At 37.7% G+C, this 24,069-nt stretch overlaps 1 protein-coding gene across 1 annotated transcript in view; it reads left to right on the forward strand.

Annotated features, from left to right (window-relative positions):
- The window catches only part of shroom3 (shroom family member 3), a 98,328-nt gene that overhangs the window by 29,475 nt on the left and 44,784 nt on the right, over positions 1-24,069 (forward strand). Inside the window, exon 3 of the mRNA XM_059357671.1 lies at positions 4,291-4,473. Coding sequence (XP_059213654.1) covers positions 4,291-4,473 — 183 coding nt within the window. The remainder of the gene's footprint in view (positions 1-4,290; positions 4,474-24,069) is intronic.

A 24,069-nucleotide genomic window follows, 5' to 3' on the forward strand; every position in this document is an offset into this window, starting at 1 on the left:
CGTAATCGAGCTTAATGAATGTTTGAGTTTCTCTTCTGAAAAAAAGAAGAGGAAGAAGTCATTACAGGGGCGAACCTCCGCAAAACCGTTTCCCAGGCAACTGCTTTACATGCGTGTCTGTGTGGGCATTGAAAACATCGTAGAGAGACACAGAATTATTCACATGGCAATTTGGAGGGAACCTCGTCTGTCAAAGTTGCTGATATTGGACACTAGTGCAGCAGTAAGTCACACAACCAGACCAGTATCACTTTAAAGGTGGGTCACCCCATCACCCCATGTTATCACGCCACAAAACAGGTGTTTTATTCTGTTTATACCTGTTTTCCATTATTTATTTCACCATTACCCTGGCCTTCACCTACAAATTGTCACTCAAAGAGATAACAGCCTGGGAGAGAATCAAAATGACCACCAAGAAGCATAAAACAGCTACAAAGACTCACAACGACCAGGAAAAAGGGCAAAACATCTACAAGAAGCAAAAAACCCACAAAGAGCTGCAGCTACAAAAGATCAGACAAAAAATAACAGCAAAAAGATAAAAAGTGAAACAAAACAACTACAAAAAGACCCTAACCCTAACCCTAACCCTAACCACAGAGAGAGAGATGAGTGACAACTACAAAGAAACGCACAAAAAAATACAAGAAAAAGAGGCAAAACAACTATAAAATCTTCATGTCTTGCTCATGTAAGACAGTGCCTGAGGACCAATTGTCTCATGATTTCTGAGAAAGTGACAGAGTGAGCTACGAAGCTTCTCTTTGCAATGAATAATCAAGTAAAGAACAGCAGGACCTGCTGTTGGTCAACATAATTTGATTTCCTCTGGGGGTCCATGTGGCGTTGATGGACAGGATGACATGTCAGTTTATAAAACTTCATGCTTACAGCAGACAGTTCAGATGAAAGTCACAAGGCGTCTGATTCACACTTACCTCTGACTGAACACTGCTGTTTACCTCTAGATGTCACAGTGACTACTGACAACTATTGAACTCAGTGTGTGTGTGTGTGTGTGTGTGTTCTTGTACTTCCTACATAATGAGGACGGGAACATGTTTTTAACCAACAGAGTGAGGACATTTTTGCCGGTCCTCACTTCTTTAAAGGCTTTTTTTTAATTTAAGACTTTTTTTAGGGTTAAGGTTACAAAAAAATGATAATGAATTGAAACTGTATTGTCTGGTCACAAAACTAACTAAAACTAACTTTTAGAAAAAGGATTTCGTTTTCATCCTTTTCAACTTTTTCAACTTTTTTCTACTTTTTTCATACATAATGAAGATGGATGGAAGGAAATAAAAGCAAAGTTTACTGTGACCTCTTGATCTCCCACCCAACAAATACCCCATTACAAAAAACTACAACTAACACAAGAACTAATAAAAATTAAAATAAAACTAAAGCATTTCAAAAAATAAATACTAAACTAAAAACTCTAATAACTAATTAAAACTAACTGAATTTGAAAACAAAAATTCGAAACAAAATGTAAACTAAAACTGATAAAAAAATCCAAAACTATTATACCCTTGGCAGGGAATTCACTGTTCCAATGAGGGCCCTCACAAAGATGGACGAAGTGTGTGTGTGTGTGTGTGTGTGTGCGCGGTGATGAGATGGAAAGTGGAATGAGTCCCTCCTATTCAGGTGATTTCAGGGTGTTGTGGCTGCCACACATTCCTCTGACCAGCTCAACAGGTTTTACTTTAATGGGCCTTCATCTGTGTGTGCGTGTGTGTGCGTGTGTGTGTGTGTGTGTGTGTGTGTGTGTGTGTGTGTGGTACAGAAGTCAGTTCTGAATACTCATCAGTGGAATGTCCTCAGTTAATAATATAAGTCTGGGTGTGTTTCTCTCTGTGTGTAAGTTGTGTATTGTTTCCTGTATTCTTCTCTGTTTGAAAGGATTTAAATGGCTCTGCTGGGTGGAGGGACGACTGATGTATATTCCATTGAAAGGAGTCTGAACCAAGGTTACTGAAATAAAAATAAAAAGTAAAAAAAAAAAACCGATAACTAACTGAAACTGTATTGTGTGGTTACAAAACTACTACTAAACTACTACTAAACTAACTAATATAGTGAAAATGTCCTTAGTTTCCGTCTTTGTCAACTTTTTTCATACATAAACCTTTTTGGTTGATATGAAATCTATTTCATCTATCTGGTTTTATGACTTAATAAAGTTATTGGGGCTGAGATGGATCAGACAAAGGAAATAAAGGAAACACTTATTGTGACTTTTCTGAATCTGGCACCCAACAAATACCCCATTACAAAACAACTAAAACTAATAAAAACTAAACACAAACTAAGCATTTTCCAAAAAATAAAAACTAATACAAACTAGCAAACTCACTCTAACTATCTCACTAATTAAAACTAACTGAATTTGAAAAAAAAAATTGACAACGAAATTAAAACTAAAACTAATGAAAAATCCAAAACTATTATAACCTTGGTCTGAACTATCTTGTAGGCTGTAATACACTGTCAACTAACGTGTCAGTGAAGCAGTTACATCTAGTTAACCCTTTTAAGATGGGAGTTCATACATTTCCATTCTTTACTATGTCTCATAAGATGTTGCAGCATTTAGTTATGCAGATTTGACATTTTGGAGATTTCTTTATTTCCAGTGATTGGTTGGGGAGCACTTCTGTTCTGTAATCTGCCCCTTCATTGTCAGTATACATAGTTAAAGCTCTTCTAGTTTTTGGTTGCTAAATTTCACGAGGCTGTGATTATCTTAGAGGTCACAAAGATCTTTTTTATTAGTGTGTTCAAGTTTTGTTTTTTTTAAATGTCTTGGCTCCTATAGAAACAAACAATATCTGACATGAATACAGTTGGGCTCATTGAACCCACAAGTCAATCCACGAGTCTCAGTTTTCTAGTTTATACCCAATTTATGCAATTTCCAGACCATCGTTTTAGAGATACCATAAAAATTCAAATAGAAAAGGCGAAAATAACACATTAACACTGTAATACATTTTAAACTAAATTGATTTGCATTCCCAAATGTATTAAACAAGTTTGACTTAAAGTCACTTCTATCTTCAGCGCATTATATTAAAATATAGTATTACTTTATAATATTAGGTCTAAAATACACAAATCTTTAAAAAAAGAGTTGTCTTTTAAATACACTGATAACAAAATCAATTTGAGAATGTTTATTCACTGAAAATTAAATATAAAAGCTGAAAGAAGACAACAACATTGTAGTTACTGCACTCTGACCCCAAAATGTAGTTACTGCATTGCTGTAAAAGGTTCTAATAATAATGATAAACAAAGGTCAAATAAATCATCTTGATTTTTTAGCATAAAAATGACATCATCAATACATGTAGAAATAAGTGTCATATCACTAACTTACCCATTTGGCTGCCCAGTAAAAAAAAAACGTTTAAAAAAAATCTCAGTTTTACTCTTAGCGTAGTTACTGCAGTTAGACTTTGTAGGGCAGTATAGTCCACTAAAACATAAATACGCCATACCACCATGCAGTCTAGTATTACACATTGGTCGTGTAGAAACAGGATAAAAGGAGTGTTGATTGATAGCTCTCAATCTGTCCTCATTTAAAGGCAAATCTTATAATAGCTCCATGTATAATACAATATAACACAGTTTAACCCACCCATTATCAGCATGTATGGTATTTGGTATTGAAGGTTGTGACCCAGGTCATATGTGACTTGTCACGGATCAACCCTAGTTGACTGACTTGGTTTAAATGGACAAAAGAAGGGTTGATCATCTTCTTGTCTGAATAAACCAAAGACTCAAAGTAATATTCATACTTTCAGGATCCTGAAACCACTCAACTTTGATCTCTTCACCTTTGTTGCGGCCACAATTGTAATTTATTTATCACACTGTGTAGACCTTTGTGGTGGAAGTTGTTGGATAAATGACTAAATCATGATTGGATGTCATGGGAGCAGAGAACAAGCAGACATGCAGACAGTCCTGTTTATACTGGTCCAACCTGAACGCAGCATGCCTGGCTGATGGTTCAGATTAGCCAATGTGCACTTCTTGGCTAGAAAGTCAAAAGGAGAGTTTGGAAAGGAGCAGTATTGTGAAAGCACTCTCAATGACTCAGTATTTCCATCCCTCCTCACAGCGTTCTACCCCTCCTTAATGTTTTTATCTTGACTAGAGACTCAAGCTATCATTTGGACATCAGATTTTAAGAGTTCATAGTGTTTTCTATTATCTACAAATACAGGATAGAGGGATTTCTTACCATCATTTTCTCCCTCTCCTCAGGGAGTTCGATCCAGGATACATTGAGGAGTTTGGTACTTCACATCCCCCGATCCCTGCTCTTCCTCCTCCTCCTCCTCCTCCTCCTTCTCCACCACCACCACCACCACCACCACAACAAACACCACCGTCATCACGTCACAGACCATGTTCTGCAGGAGGAGTCCAACTACGCATCAAAAACCGGTAGGTGCCAGGAGCTGAGACCCTCAATCTGTGACCGATCGCTAAACCCCTCCAACAACATTCGTCCAATCGTTAGTTGCAATTGTTTTGAAGTGGTGGGTTTAAATGGTGTCTTTAGGGCTGTTTCCACATGAGGCAGGTCTCACTCGCCGAAACGCTCCTAATTTGAATACGAGCAGTCCGGAACTGTCTTTTGTCTGGACTTTTTTAGTCCCTCTAGAAGAGCAGGGTCTTTTTTCTCCCCTGAAAACAGCCTGGTTACTGATTGGATAGAACGCTAAGCGGGATGTGACGTAGTACTCTACATGATGCGCCATTTGTAAAAGCCAGCGAAGCACTGTTGCCAACTTAGCGACTTTGTTGCTAAATTTAGCAACTTTTCAGACCCTCTTAGCGACTATTTTTCAAGAAAGCGACTGGAGACAAATCCAGCGACTCCTTCTTACGCCTGGATTCCACTGGATGCGTAACGACTCCGACAGGGGTCTGTCCGCAACGGCTGCGTATCTACGCAGTCCGTCAACACCCACCGGATCCGTCTGTGTCGGAGCTGTTGCGGACAGCAGAGTCCCGAGGACGCACGAGATCTCGCAAATTCACGCCTAATCAATTGATATAACTGGAAGATAATCAACATCTCCTCGTTAATGACTGGAGACAAATCCAGCGACTCCGTCTTAACGAGCGCTAACGAGGTCGGCCGGCTTGTTAACGAGCCGGCCGACCTCCTTAGCGAACCCGAGGTATTTTATTTTGAAAATATACCGGTGTTTTATTTTGTGTCTGTGCAAGACTTCCTGTCCCGAACGATCTGCTCTGTGCTGAATTTATGCGTAGTGCTCCGTCGTCCGACAAAAATAGAAGCTCTGCGCAAGTGTTGCGAGGGCTGTCGGATGCCCCTGCGTTGTCGGACTCATTACGCAGTGGATCTGCAGTCGGTGGAATCTCACACATTGATTATAATGGGTGCGTAACGGCTCCGACGACGGATCTGCAGCCGTTACGCATCCAGTGGAATCCAGGCGTTACTCTTGTTAATGAGCCGGCGGCCGTTAGCGGCAGTTAGCTGAGTGTTTCTGCAACTACGGGCATTTTTAAGTCCCAGCAGTGAAATTTTGGATTTATGTTAAAATTTGTCCTATGGTGCTTGATAAATATATACACAGTGTCAATGCACATCTTGACACTGAAAAATAAAAACTAAAAAATGTGATTTAATACAATTTATGAAGCATTTTATGGGTCCAAACACTACTTTTGTTCATGTCCCAAAACTGTGGTCTCAATGTTGAGATACATAAAATGAGCCAATTCAATTAAAATATGACATTTTTTCAAATTAAATAGTTTCATATAAACATTACTCTACACCATATTATTTTTTATTTTTTTTGCTTACTGATAATTTATGATTTTTTTCATCTAAATGTGCCTGTCCCACACTTCTGAGTCCTTACCGCAACACTGAACAAATGAAATACTAAACGTTTTTTCAAAGCAAAAAAAAGTCCAATTGCTATGGAAACAGTAGTTAGCATGTGAGCTCATGCATGACCAGTCGGGCCCCCCACACTAGGTGACCCTCAATATCAAGAAAAACAAGGTAAAGATCATCTTTTCCTCTGAAGTATTTATTGTGTGTCCTTACCATTCAGCTTAGTAATCGTGTATTTTGAACTACATTTTAAAAGAAGAAACACCCAGCTACAGTTAGCTCTGTAGCAGTACAGTGTGTATGTGCTGCTGCTGCAGGAGGTGTTCACTTAGCGATCTCTGTTTGTTTACAACAAGCACCAGACACTCTGTTCACAGTTAGTGATTATGAATTAACCGGCATCGCTATGTTTATGATCAGCGGAGACTCATGTGCTAATTAGCCATGCTGCTTTCAGCTGCTGACGTTGTGCACAGTTAGTGACGGCGAAAACCATACGTCACCTTTAGAGTCTCTAAATCCCTCTGGGGGCTAACTTGTAGTGGAGACACGCAGAGTGAGTAGACTTCTGAGAGGGTGTGGCCTGAGACTTTCCCAGTGTTCACTTTTCCCCCTAGTGGAAACACAGCTTTTGTCTCCTGTAACGAACGACCGCTGGCATGTTCGCCAAACTAGTTTACTTTTTAGTAACCCAAGGCCAAGGAGTATTTCATACTACGTTGTTTTGTTGGGGTTGGGGGTAACATGATTGTAAAGTAACGCATTACTGTGATCACATTTACATTACATTTGTCCATAACGCAGCAATGCAATACCTTAGAGGTGGGGAAGAAAATCGATACAGCATAGTTTGGCGATATTTTGCTTGGCAATATAATATCAATTCATGGTTGCCAACTATCGATGTTGAGCGTTCCAAACACCGGCAGGCCAGCAGCATTTGCGCCAAATTTGGCTCACTTTTAGGAATATACTGGAGATACCGGTATCATATGAAACGAGAAAATCTAAGGAATCTATAGACACCATGTGTGTCAGGTTATCATGTCGGAAAGTTGTAGAAATAATGCTGCAAAGTTCGGCAGAGCAGTGAAGCTTGTTGTTTTTGAAAGTCTGATAAAATGCTGTAGTTGTTGTCGTCCATACATGTTTGGTATCAGTTCAGTTCAGTCTGACTGAATACTTTGTTGGTCAGTCTGTGGGTTTGACTCTCATTGTGGAGAAATAAAAAGACTGAAGTGAGAAGAACAGACTGAGAATTTTCTCTTATTGAACAAAACAATTCTTGATTGAATTTAATTTTGTGGACACAAAATGCAGTTAAACAGTTAAATCACAATATATTGCATCACAATACTCACCATATCGCAAAATGCTTAAAATCACAATAATATCGTATTGGGATAAAATGGTATGGTGGGGCCTCTGGGGACTCACACCTCTACAATACATTGTAATACAAGTCTCAAACTGGGCTGAGGGCATTTTGTACACTACCCATCTTATTACTGACATTTCAATGACAGTTCCAAATGTTTTTTAGAAAAGTCTGACATAAATAAATAAAATAGAAATAAAAAAATAAATTAAAAGTTAAAGTGCAAACGAGATGAGGAGCATGTGAGAGCTTGGTTGAGACCAAAGCAAACTCCCCAGGGTTTGTTGTTGCTGCCATATTGACGCTGGCTTCCTGTCTGATAACATTTCCTTCCAGTATCGATAAATTCTTGTTTTCTAACCAAGCCTGATGGTCAGTCATCCTGCGTGTTAAAACAGGAAAGGAAGTCAAAAAGAATCAGTTTTCACTGCAGTCATCTGAAGATGTCACGACCCCTGGTGTTAGGATGTCCTGTCTGGGCTTCCTTTGTATGCATGTGTGTGTGTGTGTGTGTGTGTGTGTGTGTTTGTGTGTGTGTGCGTGTGTGTGTGTGTGCGTGTGTGAGTGTTTTACAATTGGAGGATTTATTTGTGTCCTGTTGTGTGTTTGTGACTCAGGGGTCAAACTCAGATGTAAACAGTGTCTGCTTGGGTTGCTATGGTAACCACCTTCTGTGTTTTTCATTCGCTGTATCACTGCAGCTTGGTCCAGCTGTTTGTTAGACTTTTTATGCTGACAGTCCATATGGGGACACTTCAGATCCCTTACTTAAGTAAAAGAACTAATACTACACTTTAAAAATGACTACACTCCCAGTAAAAGTCATGTATTCAAAACTAAAATAAAACTACATATTATGCAGAATGGACCCACTCAGATTGTTTTATATATTCTAAACATATTATTACATTATTTATTTTGATGCTTTTATGTAAGCAGCTTTAATTTCCTCAAGATAGGGCTCATTAACCAGTTAATATACTGTTATGAGGTTTAATTAAAAAAAAGAAAAAATCTTATCACTTTAAATTTTTTAATGATTTTCATTTCAACAGTAACTAAAGCTGGCGGCTAGATGCAGTGGAGTAAAAAGTTCAATATTTGCCTCAAAATGTGGTGAAGTAGAAGTATAAAGTTACATAAAATGGAAATACTCAAGTAAAGTATCCACTACGCTACTGGCAAGTATTTCATACAACCTAATGTCTCAAAATCCCAAACTATCCCTTTAAAGCTCTATCAGGGGCCAGTAATGGCAGACTAGATAGCAGTGGTTGTAGGTGTCACTCATCGGGGCCAGGTGATATCATAAATATCAAAAATAAAAATAGATTCACAATAGGATTTTTTTTGTACTTTGCAAGTCAATAAGGTGCACCGGGTGGCTGCTTCAACAGGATTATGGGCCTTTTAATGTTCATTCATTATATCTAACGAATATTATTAACTTTTAATGGGTTACGTTCATTACCTGGCCCCTGGACTCCTGTCATTTTGAAAGTTTAGTTTCCCTGAAGGGAACTATGTATTAAACCTGCTGACTGATTACTTTGTAGCTGTGTTAGAATAATGTTATCAGGGATACAAGTAACCAAACAGTTGGTCATCTTCCATGCAAATACTATCCTCACTATGATCAGTATGAACATTCTTGTGCATTTTGATATTAAGATATAAAAACAGAACACTAGCCTATTTTTCCCAAATTTTTTCTCATAAATCTGCTACTTTTTTCTAGTAGATTTGCCACTTTTAATGTCATAAATTTGCTTTTGTCCTGAAATATCACCCTCTTCCCAGGTCTGTTGTTTTTTTCTTTTTCATACTTGGCCCTAATACACCGTCATACTCTTCAGGCATTTTGTCCATTTTTTTGTCTTTTTTTCGTAAATTTCATTAGTTGATCATTTTGGCTGTGTTACAGATTTTAAATCCATTGTTTTGAAACCTTGCATGTCTTTTATACTCTATCTTTGCATTTACAATCCTCTTATTATATATATATATTTATAATAAGAGTATAGATAAATATATATATATATATATATATATATATATATATATAATTAAATTATTTGGCTATGAAGAGGTCAATCCACTCAGAGGTAGCAGTGAATGTCAGGCCTTGGTCACCAACAAGCTCAGAAACCAAACAGTAAATAATGTAATTTTTACGAGTGTGTATAAACAGTTTCTGTAGTCTGCACGGTGCCATTACTGCACTGATCCTCCACATCCCAGTGAGTCTGCAGTCAGCTGTGATCCAATTCACTGCGATAGCACGCAACAACATTCACCAAGTGTAAATAACGTGTTACGTAGTTGTGTGTGAGTGCATGAGACCTGTACATCTAATCTATAGCAGCTTCTCTCTGCCTCTCTCCTACAGTGTTGTTTGTATCAGCTCAGTCCATTCAGACAAACAGTCTATAAATACTGACACTCTGCTACAGCCAGTTTCATCCTAATATGGAGGTCAGGTCCTAGAAGTACTCTGTGTATTTGTGTGTGTGTGTGTGTGTGTGTGTGTGTGTGTGTAATGAACATCACAGCCTCAGGGGGGAGCTAGTGTGACTACATGACTACAGACTTGTTCCTTTTTCTTGTGCCCTGTTGTCTCAGTCCCCTGAGTTTCCTGAGTTTCCCGAGCAGGAACAGGCGTTGTTGTGCTTTCAGAGCTGCGGGGACATCGACTGTCTTGCAGGTGGAATGTTACTTGTCAGCTATGTGTCCTGCTGAACTGCTTTGAGCAACAATATGTTTGCAGGTGCTTTTAACCCTTATGCCCTCCCTGCAAAAAAGGTGTGTCTAAAAACAAGATAAAAACACTAAATCTGAGGGAAATGATCTTGCTGCATGGACAGATAATTTCACTTGACAAGATTTCTTAAATTAAGATTATTAAATCTAGAAATAAACATGTTGGACACCTCAAATAGGAAATTTACTCTTTAAAACAAGATAAAAACACTAAATCCGAGGGAAATGATCTTGTTGCATGGACAGATAATTTAACTTGACGACAAGATTTCTTAAATTAATATTGTTAAATCTAGAAATAAGCATGCTGAACACTTAAAATAATAAATTAACTCTTCAAACAAGATCAATTAAAGCGGCAAGCAGCGATGAACTGGCCCGAGCAGAGTGCACTGACAATTATTTGTTTCTTTTTTTTTTTTAAAAACCTTTAGATTTAGAAGTGTTAGATCATTTATCTTGTTTTAAGAGTTAATTTCTTATTTTAAGCATTCTATATGCTTATTTCTAGATTTAACAATCTTAATTTAAGAAATCTTGTCAAGTGAAATCATCTGTCCATGCAGCAACATCATTTCCCTCAGATTTAGTGTTTTTATCTTGTTCTTAGACACACCTTTTTTGGAGTGCACACCTTTTGTTTGTGTTTTTTTGGGAAAAATTCAAATATGTAAACTGGCATATAAATTGTTAAACTTCTGAAAATGATTGACTGTTTGGTAGTTTTGAACAAGTCTGAAGTTGTTAAAGAGATTTATGAAAAAAGCAGAAAAAAATATTGATATATGTTGATTTAATAGCAGTTTTTGTGTGTGTGGACATTTTTGTATACACCGGTCACAAGAGGATAGTAAATGCACAGATAGAGTATAAACGACATGCAAGGGTTCAAAACAATTGATTTAAAAAAATTGACTAAAAAAACTAAAGTTCCTGCAAAATTTGATGAAGCAATCTGTAACACAGCCAAAATGATCCACAAATGAAATTTAAGAAAAAAAGAGAAAAATGGACAAAAATGCCTGAAGAGGCCATAAGTATGACGGCATATTAGGGCCAAGTATGAAAAAAAAAAAATACAGACCCAGGAAAGGGGTAATAATTTTCAAGATAAAAGCAAATTTATGATGTTAAAAGTGGCAAATCTACTAGAAAAAAGTAGCAGATTTATGAGAAAAAAATACTACTAAGTACAGCAAAGTACTACATCACCACATTGAGAAAAAATGCAAATCCATTGAGAGAGTGTCCTCATACCAATACCTGGGCATGTGGATAGATGACAAGCTTTCCTTTGATGTCCACATCACTGATTTAGTCAAGAAGCTTAAACGAAAGCTTTGGTTTTATTTCTGAAACAAATCCTGTTTTACTTACAGTGCTAAGAAGAAACTTGTTGAAGCCACTTTTTTTTATCTGTAATTGATTATGATGATACTTTATACATGCATTCATCATCCTCCATCTAGGGCCGCGTTGACTCAGTGAACCAATGCGTCACTACGGTTCATTACAAATTCTAAGTCCCTCACTCATCACCTTCTTGCATTTAACGCATTCTTTATGATCTAGTTCATGGGTCTCAAACTCGCGGCCCGCGGGCCAATTGCGGCCCTCGTGACGATATTTTGTGGCCCTCACCTTGAAATGAAAGTTTAATGTAAATTTTATATGAATGGCACTTTACCGTGTTGTGCGTGGAAGGTCCCTTTACTGCACAAGCTGGAGCTTTGTTTCACTTGTTTCTATGACGACGTTAACAAAAAGAAAGGCAGCTGCTACCGGAGCGTTTATTATCTGCCGTGTTGTTGTTACCGCAAGAAGTGGAAATGTTATGTAGTGTAATTTTGTGTCCTTTTTTGGTAATTTTGTGTCTTTTTAAAATAATTTTGTGGGGGTTTTTTTTGTAATTTTGTGTCTTTTTTTGTAATTTTGTGTCTTTTTTTTGTAATGTTGTGTCTTTTTTGGTAATTTTGTGTCTTTTTCTAATAATTTTGTGTCTTTTTCTAATAATTGTGTGTCTTTTTTAGTAATTCTGTGTCTTTTTTGGGTCATTTTGTGTCGTTTTTAAGTAATTTAGAGTTTTTTCAGTCATTTTGTGTCTTTTTTTAGTAATTTTGTGTCTTTTTTGGTAATTTTGTGTCTTTTTTTAGTAATTTAGTGTCTTTTTTTGGTCATTTTGATACTACCTCCAGCAGCCCCCAGGTAATTTGAGTTTGAGACCCCTGGTCTAGTTGGTTGGACATCACTCCAAATCTATAGACAACAGCACTGGTTTACCTTTATACTTGTAAAACTTCCTGTGTACCTGTGTAACCTCCTCTCTGTTAGCTCTGGGACCATCAGCTTCACTCCTCTTAGTGGTTACTCTTAAATATCCCCCGTGTTTCAACTGAACCAGGTAAAACTGCATTCTCTTACTCAGCACCCTGGGAATGGAACAATCTACAGAAAAGCTAAAACTGGAACGTCTGATATCAATCAATGAATTTAAAGCTACCATCAAGACTGTGGTGGCAGAGACATGTGCTTGTTTTTCTTAATAAGGCTCATTATGTTTTAATGTTGTGTTATATTGCACTTGTTTTATTGTAAATGTTAATTTTTTGACACTTGGGTTGAGTTTTGCTGCTATTTTGGCCAGGTCTCTCTTGAAAAAGAGATTCTGAATCTCAATGGGACTTCCTGGTTAAATAAAGGTTAAATAAAAAAATAAAAAAATAAATTTTAAAAGAAAGAAATATTACCCCCCTCCCCCGGGTCCATTTTTTTTCCTACTTGGCCCTAATACGCCGTCGTACATAAGGGTTAACAACAAAGTCATTAAAATTTACTCTACTGTTGGTCTCATCGAGTCAGATAAACAGCAGGACTCTATTCTCCCACAATCCCCTGGGCCATGGGTGGTTATCAGATACCACCGAGGAGAGAGGGGGGCTAGAGGGGGGGCAGTGCTTGTCTCTTATTGGTCCGAAAACAGGAAGCGGGCCATCAGAGCCCCATGAGGCTGGGTGTTAATACGGAGAGGACAGACAGACTGAGTTATAAACACACATTCTCTTTCTCTGACTCCTTCTGTCCTTTCCTTTCCTTTCCTTCTCTTTCATCCCTATCTGTCCCTTTTCCTCTCCTCTCTTCTCCTCTCTTCTTTCCTTCCCTCCTCCGTCTCCTCAAATGTTTTTCTAGTTGAATCACCACATTTTTGTAAAACCACATCATCACCAAATTGCACATTACACATACACGTGCAATTCAAATATGCACACACACACACACACACACACACACACACACACACATAGTTAAAAGAGAAACAGTTCAGTATCATATTAATAGACCTGTATTTCAATTTGGGCAATCACAGCAGTATCTCATTCCGTATTTTTTTTTAATTTGTGGACTACAGGACTACACTGTGGTCTTTAATATAGGCCACATGAGCCCTGGTTTAGGTCTGTTTTTAAAATGTTAACTGGATTGATAAGAAATTGTCCTGTTATAAAGTATAAACTTACACCTGTAAGCCAGTGGGCATGATCACTTTTGAGTATCTTGATTTTTTTGGATGTCACAGATGATTAGAGATGTGAATCAGCGTATCAGCCCCACGATATGATTTTAAACAGAGTCACGATACGATATTATTGGGATTTCAAGCATTTTGCGATATGGTGTGATGAGTGTGAATATTACAGTGCAGACTGGCCCTCAGGGTCATCATCTGGGCCCCCTCTCAATAGAGCTCAACAGTGACCACCCGCTTTTTGATTGGCTCCTGTTCTGGAAGTGAATTTCAACTTCATGTACTCCATTTATGATTCAGAGGGCCCTTATGCTAACAGTTTGAATATAGAAATGTTTAAGGAACAAGATAATGATTTATACAACCTTTGTAGTTCTTTTCAGCCATTCGAAGATGTCGAAGATGTGATGATTGTGGTAGTGTAGTACTTTTCTTAAAACAAGATTTATTTCATATGGATTTGTGGCTTCTACAGGAACAAACAGGTCGGTGAGTTTATACAATTGTTTCACAATCTTATACCTCATAGCAGCTGTGGTTGCTAGAACTTTACGGTAAAATGATATTGGAGCTGTTGATTTCACGTTTAAGATTGCCATTTTATTCAATTTTTTACTGTATAATTTTTTTTAAAATCCGTCAAAAGAAACGCTGTTCTGCCACATAACTGACAAGAAAATACTTTATAAATGCAGCATAAATTAAAGATTTTACCAATAAATAATCTTCCTGTAAGTCGCTTTGGATAAAAGTGTCTGCTAAATGACTAAATGTAAATGTAATGTAAATATTACAGTATATTTTTGTTAGAGATATGGTGTTTAGTAGATTTAACAGTGAGAAAAAGTATTTTTTTCAAAAGATAACATTACATAGACATTTACAGTGTTTCATTGTTCCTGAAACTGAATTAACCCATTTATCATTTTACGGTCTTTTACTGTTGTGGTTTTGCAGTTTTTCACCGTAAACTCTACTGACATTTTTTACAGAGTAAGACTACCTTCAATCGCTAATAGACAAATCCTGATGAGCAATATGAATGTGATTTTCACTTCCGGAAACCTCAATGTTGAGCTCTATAATGAGGGTCTTTGCCTGCATTCACACAGTCAAAACCACCCTTCATAGCCAACTTCAGACAACCAACAGCATGTTTATTTAAGCCAACTAGCTTGCTTCAGTAAGTAGAATTTTTAAAGGGGCCACAACCTCAACAAATCAAAGTGAGTATTAGCAGCAGAAGTAGTATCAATACTACATATTGCCCTCATAGTATACACAGAAAAAAGAGATGTGTCAAAAAACAACACACATGGTTGTGTTGATATAATTTTGACACACGTTGATTTTAGCACACGATGTGTTATTTTTCTTTTCTTTTTTCCCCATGCCTCTGGATAGATTGAAACAATACATGTGTCATCCTACTGGGCGAGAATAGTTTGTGTTTAATAACAAAAAAACTTGATAAAAATGTATATGATAGTACATGAAATAGTCTTTAAAATAATAAAAATAATATTTATATCTTAAATGAATATATAGGCCTGTGAATATATCAAGTTGAAAAGTTTAACGGCCATTTTTTTGTCATCCAATGGATTCGGACGTGAACGTGGTTAACACATTAAGTAGTAGTTTTTGGTCATTTTCAGTTACACATCATCAACATATAATGAGTTAAAATGACACAATTTGTGTGTTAAAACGGCTCACACATATATTGTGTGTTGACACAACATGTGTAGTCCCTAAGCACACTCACTACATGTGTTAAAATTCTGCACAACATGTGTCATTTTTAACACATTTCTTTTTGCAGTGTATACATACATATACATACCCCCAAACTCACACGTAAAAGCTGTTGACATCAGTTTAGCAACATGTTTGGACACACACAGTTTAAAAGTGTCCCCATATCCACTTTCACCCACCTCTCTCTGTCCAATTTTGGTTTCCAAGTAGATCAAAGAGATTATTATTCTGAGCTGGAGGAACAGTTTCCCACGGCAACAGATAAGGTCTCTGTTCAGAGGGACACACCCTGCACGCACACACACACACACACACACACACACACACATACACGCACACACACACACACACACAGGGCAATAAAGATAGTTAGAGACAGACTGTGTCAATAGGAACATTTTCTTAATGGTTCATTGTTAAAACACTTATTTCAGCTCAGTTTTTATTTTTCACACGGCTCATGCTTTCACTAACAGATTGAAAATAACCTTTTATAATAATATATGATGATAATAACATATTAAGTAACACATTTAGAAGACTAAGTGCATTGTCTCTAAGTGTAATGTTAGTTTAGATTTATCTTTTGTTAGTTTAGAGTTATATTTTAGGTACCGTTAAAACCAATCATTAATTAATTTAAATTAGTTGTTACACAAACAGTCATGGACTCCAGAGGTCTGGTTTCCAAGTCTGTGAAGAAATTCCCACAACACACCCATTCACATATACGGAGTCCTGGGTTAGAGAACAGCAGGAGGAGGACGGCAGGTTATTATCTGTAATTACTGAGGGTGTGTTCCCATTTCATCAACCTGAACAGAATACACACACACAAACACACACACACACACACACACACACACACACACGTATGTTTGTGTGTCTGCTCTGATGACTGGGACTGCACAGCTCTGCAGCATTCAGGCGGCCTCGACACCTGATTCATTACAAAGGAAGAGGGTTTCCTCATCCCTCCATCATCACATTGCTCTCTGTGATCTCAGTTACATCTGATCACACTCCCATGACACGACTCCCAGGAATCCGGCCATTGGATTGCCATAAATTGTCATGGGTACCCGTTTTAGCACAAGGACATTCCAGAGATCCCTTAGAAGTTACCAGTCTATGAAATCCCAAGTGGTCCTAGATAAGATAATAATTGTGCTTAAGGAGTCTGAAACGGTTGTTTGGTTGGTTCCATGAGTCCTGGAAAAGGTTAATATAAGGAGGTATAATATTTAGGAGGTCCCATCTGTTCTATTGGTCCTTTAAGTTCTTTAAAGAAGATCTAAAGGTTGTTGATGAGGTTCGAGTAGTCCTTAAGGGGTGCCTGATGGGGTAACAACATACTGGGCAGTAGAGATGGGGGGGAAAATGTATACAGCATAGTATCAAGATATTTTGCATGGCAATATTATATCGATTCATGGCGGGCAAGTATAGATATTTAGCGTTCCGGCAGCTGTAGTGGGCTCACTTTTAGGAATATACTGGTATCATATGAAACTAGAAGATCTAAGGAACCTATAGGCACCATGTGCGTCGTGTCGGGAAGTTGTGGAAATCATGCTGCAAAGTTCGTCTTTTTTATAAAATCTTATCGTGGGGCCTCTGGGGATTGGGGCAGCAGCTAAAGTTATGTGGACCTTTGCTGGAATCTTTTGAGGTCACCGATGTCCATACAACTAATCAGAATGTGGGATAACTTGTAATAAATAAATGTAAAGTCAGTTAACACCATACACAATGTGAGCTGCCTGGTAAAGAACATTATCTTGTGTCCCATCTGGTTGTTGGAAGGCACTTTTGATGGACAATGGTCATCTTGGCACCGGATTTAGATGTATTTTTTATGTATCTTTCATTTTAAAAATCAGGAACTGAATTCTAACAACACACTGTAATTTTTCCACTTATTTTCATTGTGGAAATAGTCTCTAGAGTAACCATGCCGTCACCATAGCTAATGTGTGTATTATGACTATGGTAACTCTGATGCACAACATGGGTCTAAAGTGACCCAATAGAGTTTTTATGTTCTATATCTTTGCAATAAAGGTTTTCGATCATCATACATCCTAATTTTATGTTTTCCTTTATTCATTTTTGAATAAAATCCCTTTTTGTGTCACTACCCTTCTAATGCACAACATGGGTATTTAATGACCATATCCATTTTTAGCTAAGTAGCTTGCTAAGCTAACTACTTAGCTAGCTTCTTGGCAGTAGTTAGCTTAGCAAGCTACTTAGCCAAGTAGTTAGCTATGTACAATACAAAACTAATACTAATACAAAACTTTTTTTCTTCATAAAGTATGAGAGGCAAAATGGAAATAATGATCTGTTGTTAAGATATTTAAAGAATACTTGGAATATTCAATCATAAAATAAGTTGATATCAAAAGATAGAGCACAGAAACACACAGCCAGCATGAAATAACATAGGAAATGAATGAGGGTCATTTTTGACCCATGTTGTGCATTAGAAGGGGTCATCAAAGGGTTAACATGCTGACCATATATCAGATACTATTTTCCAAGTAAAGTGTCTTTGTTGAGCTTGTTTGGATGTTAACATTAGCTAATTAGCACATACAAGGACAGCTGAGACATGACATGGCTTTTGTATTTAGTCATAAACAAGTGACGCACAAATTGAAATTCTGACCTCATGATGACACTATAAGACCATAAATATCTGTAGCAAATGTCATGGCAGTTGTGTATATATTTACCTTTAAATATCTACATTTGTCAACAAAATGGAGAGAGAAAGCGAGAGGAGAACCATGTGGGTATTTCGTAATGTATTTGTTTTTAGAAAGTAGTCATTTTGTCCTTTTGTCAATACGTCTGCCCTTGTGTTTGGACTCCAGTGATAAGCTGACAGTCAATAATAGTCGGTTCATTGTTCACTGTAGAAGCACATGCTGCATCATGAGACGTCTTTCTCCCCACGGCTTCAAAGTCAGCTCAATTATTCACTGTTTTAGCAAATTTCTGTCCCTGCTTGTTTACGTGTCCTCCTCCATCCTCCTCCTCCTGCTACTCCTTCTCTCCTCTCTCACCTTTGCACTTGTTATAGCTTCCTCGTTACCTCTCATCCCTTCCTTAAGTTATTATCTATCTTATATTGTTGAGTTCCATTTCTCTTATCCTCCTTTATCTCTTTCACCAATTCCTCTCTTCCAGCTGCTTCATTCCTCGGTATCTCCTCCCTAACAACTCTTATCTCCCTCCCTCCATCCTCCTTCCCTTTTCTTGCTACTCGTTTTTTCTCACTATCTTGTGCACTACCTCCCTCTTTTCTCTCCTCCCTCCTCTTTCTCTCTCTCTATTCAGACTCTCTCGGTGTCTATCGCTCACACACCAAACAAGCTACCATCCAGACCAAGCCGGGCTAAGGATGTTTACTTCATGCTTTTATCATACGGCCTAATGACGCATAATTGCTTCATTTGGTTAACGAGCTTGGGGACGGGGGATCGACGCAATGCAGATTCAACCCAACTGACCAGCCCCAGACGGGAGCAAAGAGACAAATCGGTTGTAGGGCTAGGGGCAGGATCAGTAGTGGCGAGCTTTCTTGGTGAAGTTTTGACGAAAAAAAGAGGAGTAGATGAAGCTAGAAAGTTCAGGAATAGGGTGGTTTCGTCGGTCTGGGTTTGAACTTTTTCCAAGGAAACACAGCAGATAGTGGACTGTAGCATTAGAGACCAGTTGGCTCAGAAAGATGGTTTTGGTTTGTGTTAGGTTTGAGTAAAAGTAGAGTAGATACAGGTAGAAGAACAAAGGTTTTAAGGTTAAAAAAAAGTTAAGAAAAGATATGGCAAACAAAGACATGTGAAGGAGGAAAGTGGAGAATGCAACAGAGTAAATTTCTTGAGTACTTTTGGTACTTCTTTTGATCCTGGACTTGGGACTCCTTGTACACAGGAGAGCATGTAAGGGGACAGTTGAGTACAGGTTAGTGGAAATGAGAAAATAGGCCTTTTAGTTTCAGAATTCCAAACACCAAACAAATAGCCCAGAGAAAAAGTAGTGGAAATGGAATTTTGTGGGATTTTCTAAGAGACGAGGGACTCACTTAGACAAGAAGGAGAAAGCATTAGAGTAGAAACTACAATAAAGTGGACTTTGAGTTGGAGCCATGGAGCTGCTGGAAGCGTTCTACCGCAGGAAGCTCCGCAAGAAGCAGAAGAAAGTGGAGCTGGGCCGGTCGGACGGGGCGCTGTGCCGCTCCCCGTCAGAGGCCAGCGTCAATGGCCTGGCAAGCGGAATCATCTCCAAAGTCCTCAGGTTCACCTCCAGGTAACACGGGTCACATGTTTGGATTATCAGTCAGAAACTACAGGTGATGTTTAGAACATTTGGAGGTCTGATTTAGGTGTGTTTGGGTCAAGAAAGTGCATGAAGAGGATGAGTAATAAACTGGAATAAGGGAGTTAGTGATAAATGTTGTTGGACATCTGTAGTGACGTCTCATTTGAGTCCTAGTTTTTTTTTATATAAATACTCTTTTTATAGTTTTTTTCATTTTTATAAGCACAAACGTTAGGAAAAAAAGAAGTCCCACCCCAAACTAACAGTGAGTGTTGGGCTATATATTTCTATTTATACATAAGATAAGTAAGTAAATAAAAAGACAACAGGAGACAGGTAAACGAAGAGTACATACATAAAATAAATGAAAGAGCAGACAGTCCTCATCTTCCAGGGACAAATGAAGAGTTATAGCTTCTGTAAAAAGGAATGCAGTGGTTCCCAGATCCTCCAGAACTTGTCCGATTGGTGATTAAGGTAATGAGTCAACTTGTTGAGAGGAATAAGAGCAGAAATCTGTGATATTCACATGTCGACTGGAGGGATCTGGGGAGTTGACCACCACAGCAAGATACATTTTTTAGCCAAAAACAAAAGATTAATCAACAAAGATTTGGTGTCCATGCCCCAGAAATTGTCTGGAGCATGATTAAGTAAACAGAAAGAAGAGTCCTAGTTTTAACCCTCTGGGGTCTGATATACCACATAATATTTATTATACCCATGTTTTGTATTTGGTATTTTGTTAGCACAACTTCAGCATATTCTGACAATTTGTTTCACTTTAACCCACTTTATTAACCCTTTGGAGTTTGGGGCTATTTTTTTTTTTTTTTTAAGATATTTTTTGGCCATTTTTGAGCTTTATTGAAAGAGACAGAGTGAAGGGGGAGACAGAGGGGAAGACATGCGGGAAAGGGCTCCGAGCCGGATTCGAACCCGGGCCGCCCGCTCACGAGGACAGTGCCTCCATGGTACGCGCTCTACCAGGTGTGCCACCGGGAACGCCCCCGGAGTTTGGGGCTATTTTGATGGGTTTTGACTATTTTTCATTCTGCCTGTATAAACGACTTAAAAAATGTTGGTATTATTTTTTTCAACACAACCTCACCTGATTATTATTTTGTCATTTTGACTTACTGGGTCAACATTTTGAACACAAAAAAACCCACACACAAAAAAATACAAAAAACACATACAAAAATGACGAAAAACATACATAAAAAACACATAAAAACACAAAAAATGACAAAAAACAACAACAGAAAAACACAAAAAATACATTAAAACACATTAAAAACACACAAAAATCACACAAAAAACTCTGCTGAAAAAGAGTTGATGTACTAAATGTGACATGGACACTTCTGGAAAAGCCAAAACTTTAGAGGGAAGTTGACAGCAGGGCTCCATGCTGCTTCGTTTTTATGTCGCAACGTCATGAGGTGTCATGCTCCGGTGCTTTCGTGGACTCCACAGGGTTAATCTGCAACCAGCAGCTCTATAGCTCAGTTGGTTGGTCCACAAAAATGTCCCACCCTTTGGCAGCCACAGTTTTTGTCCGACGCAAGTGAAATTTGGTCAAGTGTTTGGGAGGTTGTGTTTATGTAAATGCATAAATGCCTGGATGCATGTAAATGATTGGTTGCAGCGATTGTCAGTTTGCAGTTGTTTGATCATGACTTGGCATGAATTTGCACACATACCTGGACTTTGTATTTAATTTTTCTAGTTGTTTTTTACAAACTTCTGAACAGAGGGCAAATAAATGAATATTAATGCTGAATACAAATGCTGAATATTCCTTGGTGACCAGTGACATTTGCGTTTTCAAAGCTTTAAACTGAATTTGAGAAATGTAGAACTCTGATATACAATATTTATGACTCAGATGTGACATTTATGACTCGGATGACCTTGGTGACTTGTAAATGTAAGTCCATGAAATGTATGGTCATTAGCAGTGCTAGAAGAAGTATTCAGATCCCTTACATAAGTAGAAGTACTAATACCACATTGTTAAATTACTCCACTACAAGTAAAAGTCCTGCATTCAAAACTTACTGAAGTAAAAGTATAAAAGTATCTTCACCAATATGTACTTAAAGTATCAAAAGTAAATGTTTTATATCGTTATGCAGAATGGACCCACTCAGACTGTTTATATATTCTAAATATATTATTAGATTATTACTATTGGTGCATTTATGTAAGAAGTGTTTTACTGCTGTCAATGTAGGGGCTCATTTTAACTACTTAATATACTTTATGTGGTTTAATTTATAAAAATGCGTAATTACTTTAAACTTATCATGTTTTTTAATGTTAAATTTCGACCTGAAAAGTAACCAAAGCTGTCAGCTGAAAGCAGTGGAGTAAGAAGTACAATATTTGCCCTTAATATGTAGTGAAGTAGAAGTATAAAGTTACAAATGTGGAAATACTCAAGTAAAGTACCTTAAAATTGTACTTGAGTACTGTACTTGAGTAAATGTACGTGGTTACATTCCACCGCTGGTCATTTGTGAGTTCCAGTGGTTGTTAGTGACTTAAAACATTTGGGAGGAAAGGAGGAAAACCAACACACAGCGTCATCAGGAGTCAACTCATCTGTACTTACTTACAATGTTCAAAAACAATTTAAGCATTAAAACAATTGCAGCAAGATTTCTTAAAAACATCCCTAGGAGCTTAGCCTGGCTAACACCAGACTATGTCACAAATGAGATATAGTCTGGAGACCATTCATTTTTCTGTAGAGGAGGCTTGGTTTACAATCGTCCAGAGCCGTTTATTGTGCGATACGAATGAATCATACAAATACAAATCATAAGCGTCTGTACGTAGCTCTTAGCCAATCGTATCAGTTATTAGACCACAACGCCTGGGGTCTCGCTAAACCCCATTAGCTTAGCCACTAACAGGGCTAGTTGGTAGATTAGGCTTTTGCCAAATCCTGTTGGAAGCAAGGCTAAAACTTTCTTTTTGGTGGTGATAAAGGAGTGTAAAGCCAAATGTGTTTCTTCTTTTAAAATAACTTTGGCTCTAAACTATCTAGAACACTGTCGACAGCTAGATCCAAAGAGAGCTTGGCGTCTGCTGCAGCCATGTTGGATCCGTCAGCAAACTACAAACTTCCGTCTGTCCAATAGTGCGCGTCATCTTCTTGCCTCCCCGTTCTGTGATTGGATACCAAAAGCAGGGCTAAGAAGGGCTAAGGTGGTGCTGAACCTTGAAAAATGTGTCACTGCAGTCCGTACAGCAGTCCATCACCCTAAATAGGAAAAATGAATCAAGTACATTACAGTGGTAGAGAATGAAGTCGATATTTGGACCAACATGATGGTTGTCGATTGGTAATGAGAGGATGTTCTCCATTGGAGCATCCTGTTTTGGCCATACGCTGTATAAATAATGGACAACACGTCTCTGCTTCCTTTCACTGTATAAAAGTAATGCCAAAATATCCCAGATATTGCTGCTGCCATTTTGCATCTGGTGAGATCATTTGGTAACATTAGTCTGCGCGGCAGCCATTGACTGGTGCCGAGGCATCGTCATGAAGTCACACTCCCTGTTTTATGTAATCAAATACCAAAAATAAAACCACACCTATCAGAAAAATTTTTACTTGAACTTGTGTCAGCTTGGTAATAACCAGTGGGGGAATGTTACTAAGTACATTTACTCAAGTACTCTTAAGTACAATTTTGAGGTACTTTACTTGAGTATTTCCATTTTATGTAACTTTATACTTCTACTCCACTACATTTTAAAGGCATATATTGTACTTTTTACTCCACTACATTTAGCTGACAGCTTTAGCTACTTTTGACTTCTTTTCTTTAATTAAACCTTTATTTAACTAGGAAAGGTCCCATTGGGATTAAAAATCTCTTTTTCAAGGGAGTCCTAGCTAAGACAGAGCAGCAGCACAAACAAAGAACAAGTTAAAGCAAAACAGACACAAGACACACAGTTAATATTACAACACAAAACATGATACATTTAAAGTGATTAGATGTTGTTGTTTTTTATTACCCTATCTTGAGGAAACTGAAATGCTGCTTACATAAATGCATCAATAATAATAATTTAACATATTTAGAATATATATAAAACAATCTTAGTGGGTTCATTCTGCATAACAAGTACTTTTACTTTTGATACTTTAAGTACATTTTGATGATGATACTTTTGTACTTTTACTTCAGTAAGTTTTGAATGCAGGACTTTTACTTGTAGTGGAGTAATTTCACAGTGTGGTATTAGTACTTTTACTCAAGAGATCAGAATAATTCTTCCAGAATGAAAACTCATCTGTTCCAATTAGCTTACTCCGTTTAATTGCACTGCACTTCTTTTTTCCTTTGTTATATTATCTTCTGAAACCGCACCGCTCTTTGTTTG

This window comes from Centropristis striata, chromosome 19 (assembly GCF_030273125.1).
Source record: "Centropristis striata isolate RG_2023a ecotype Rhode Island chromosome 19, C.striata_1.0, whole genome shotgun sequence".
Taxonomy (NCBI): domain Eukaryota; kingdom Metazoa; phylum Chordata; class Actinopteri; order Perciformes; family Serranidae; genus Centropristis; species Centropristis striata.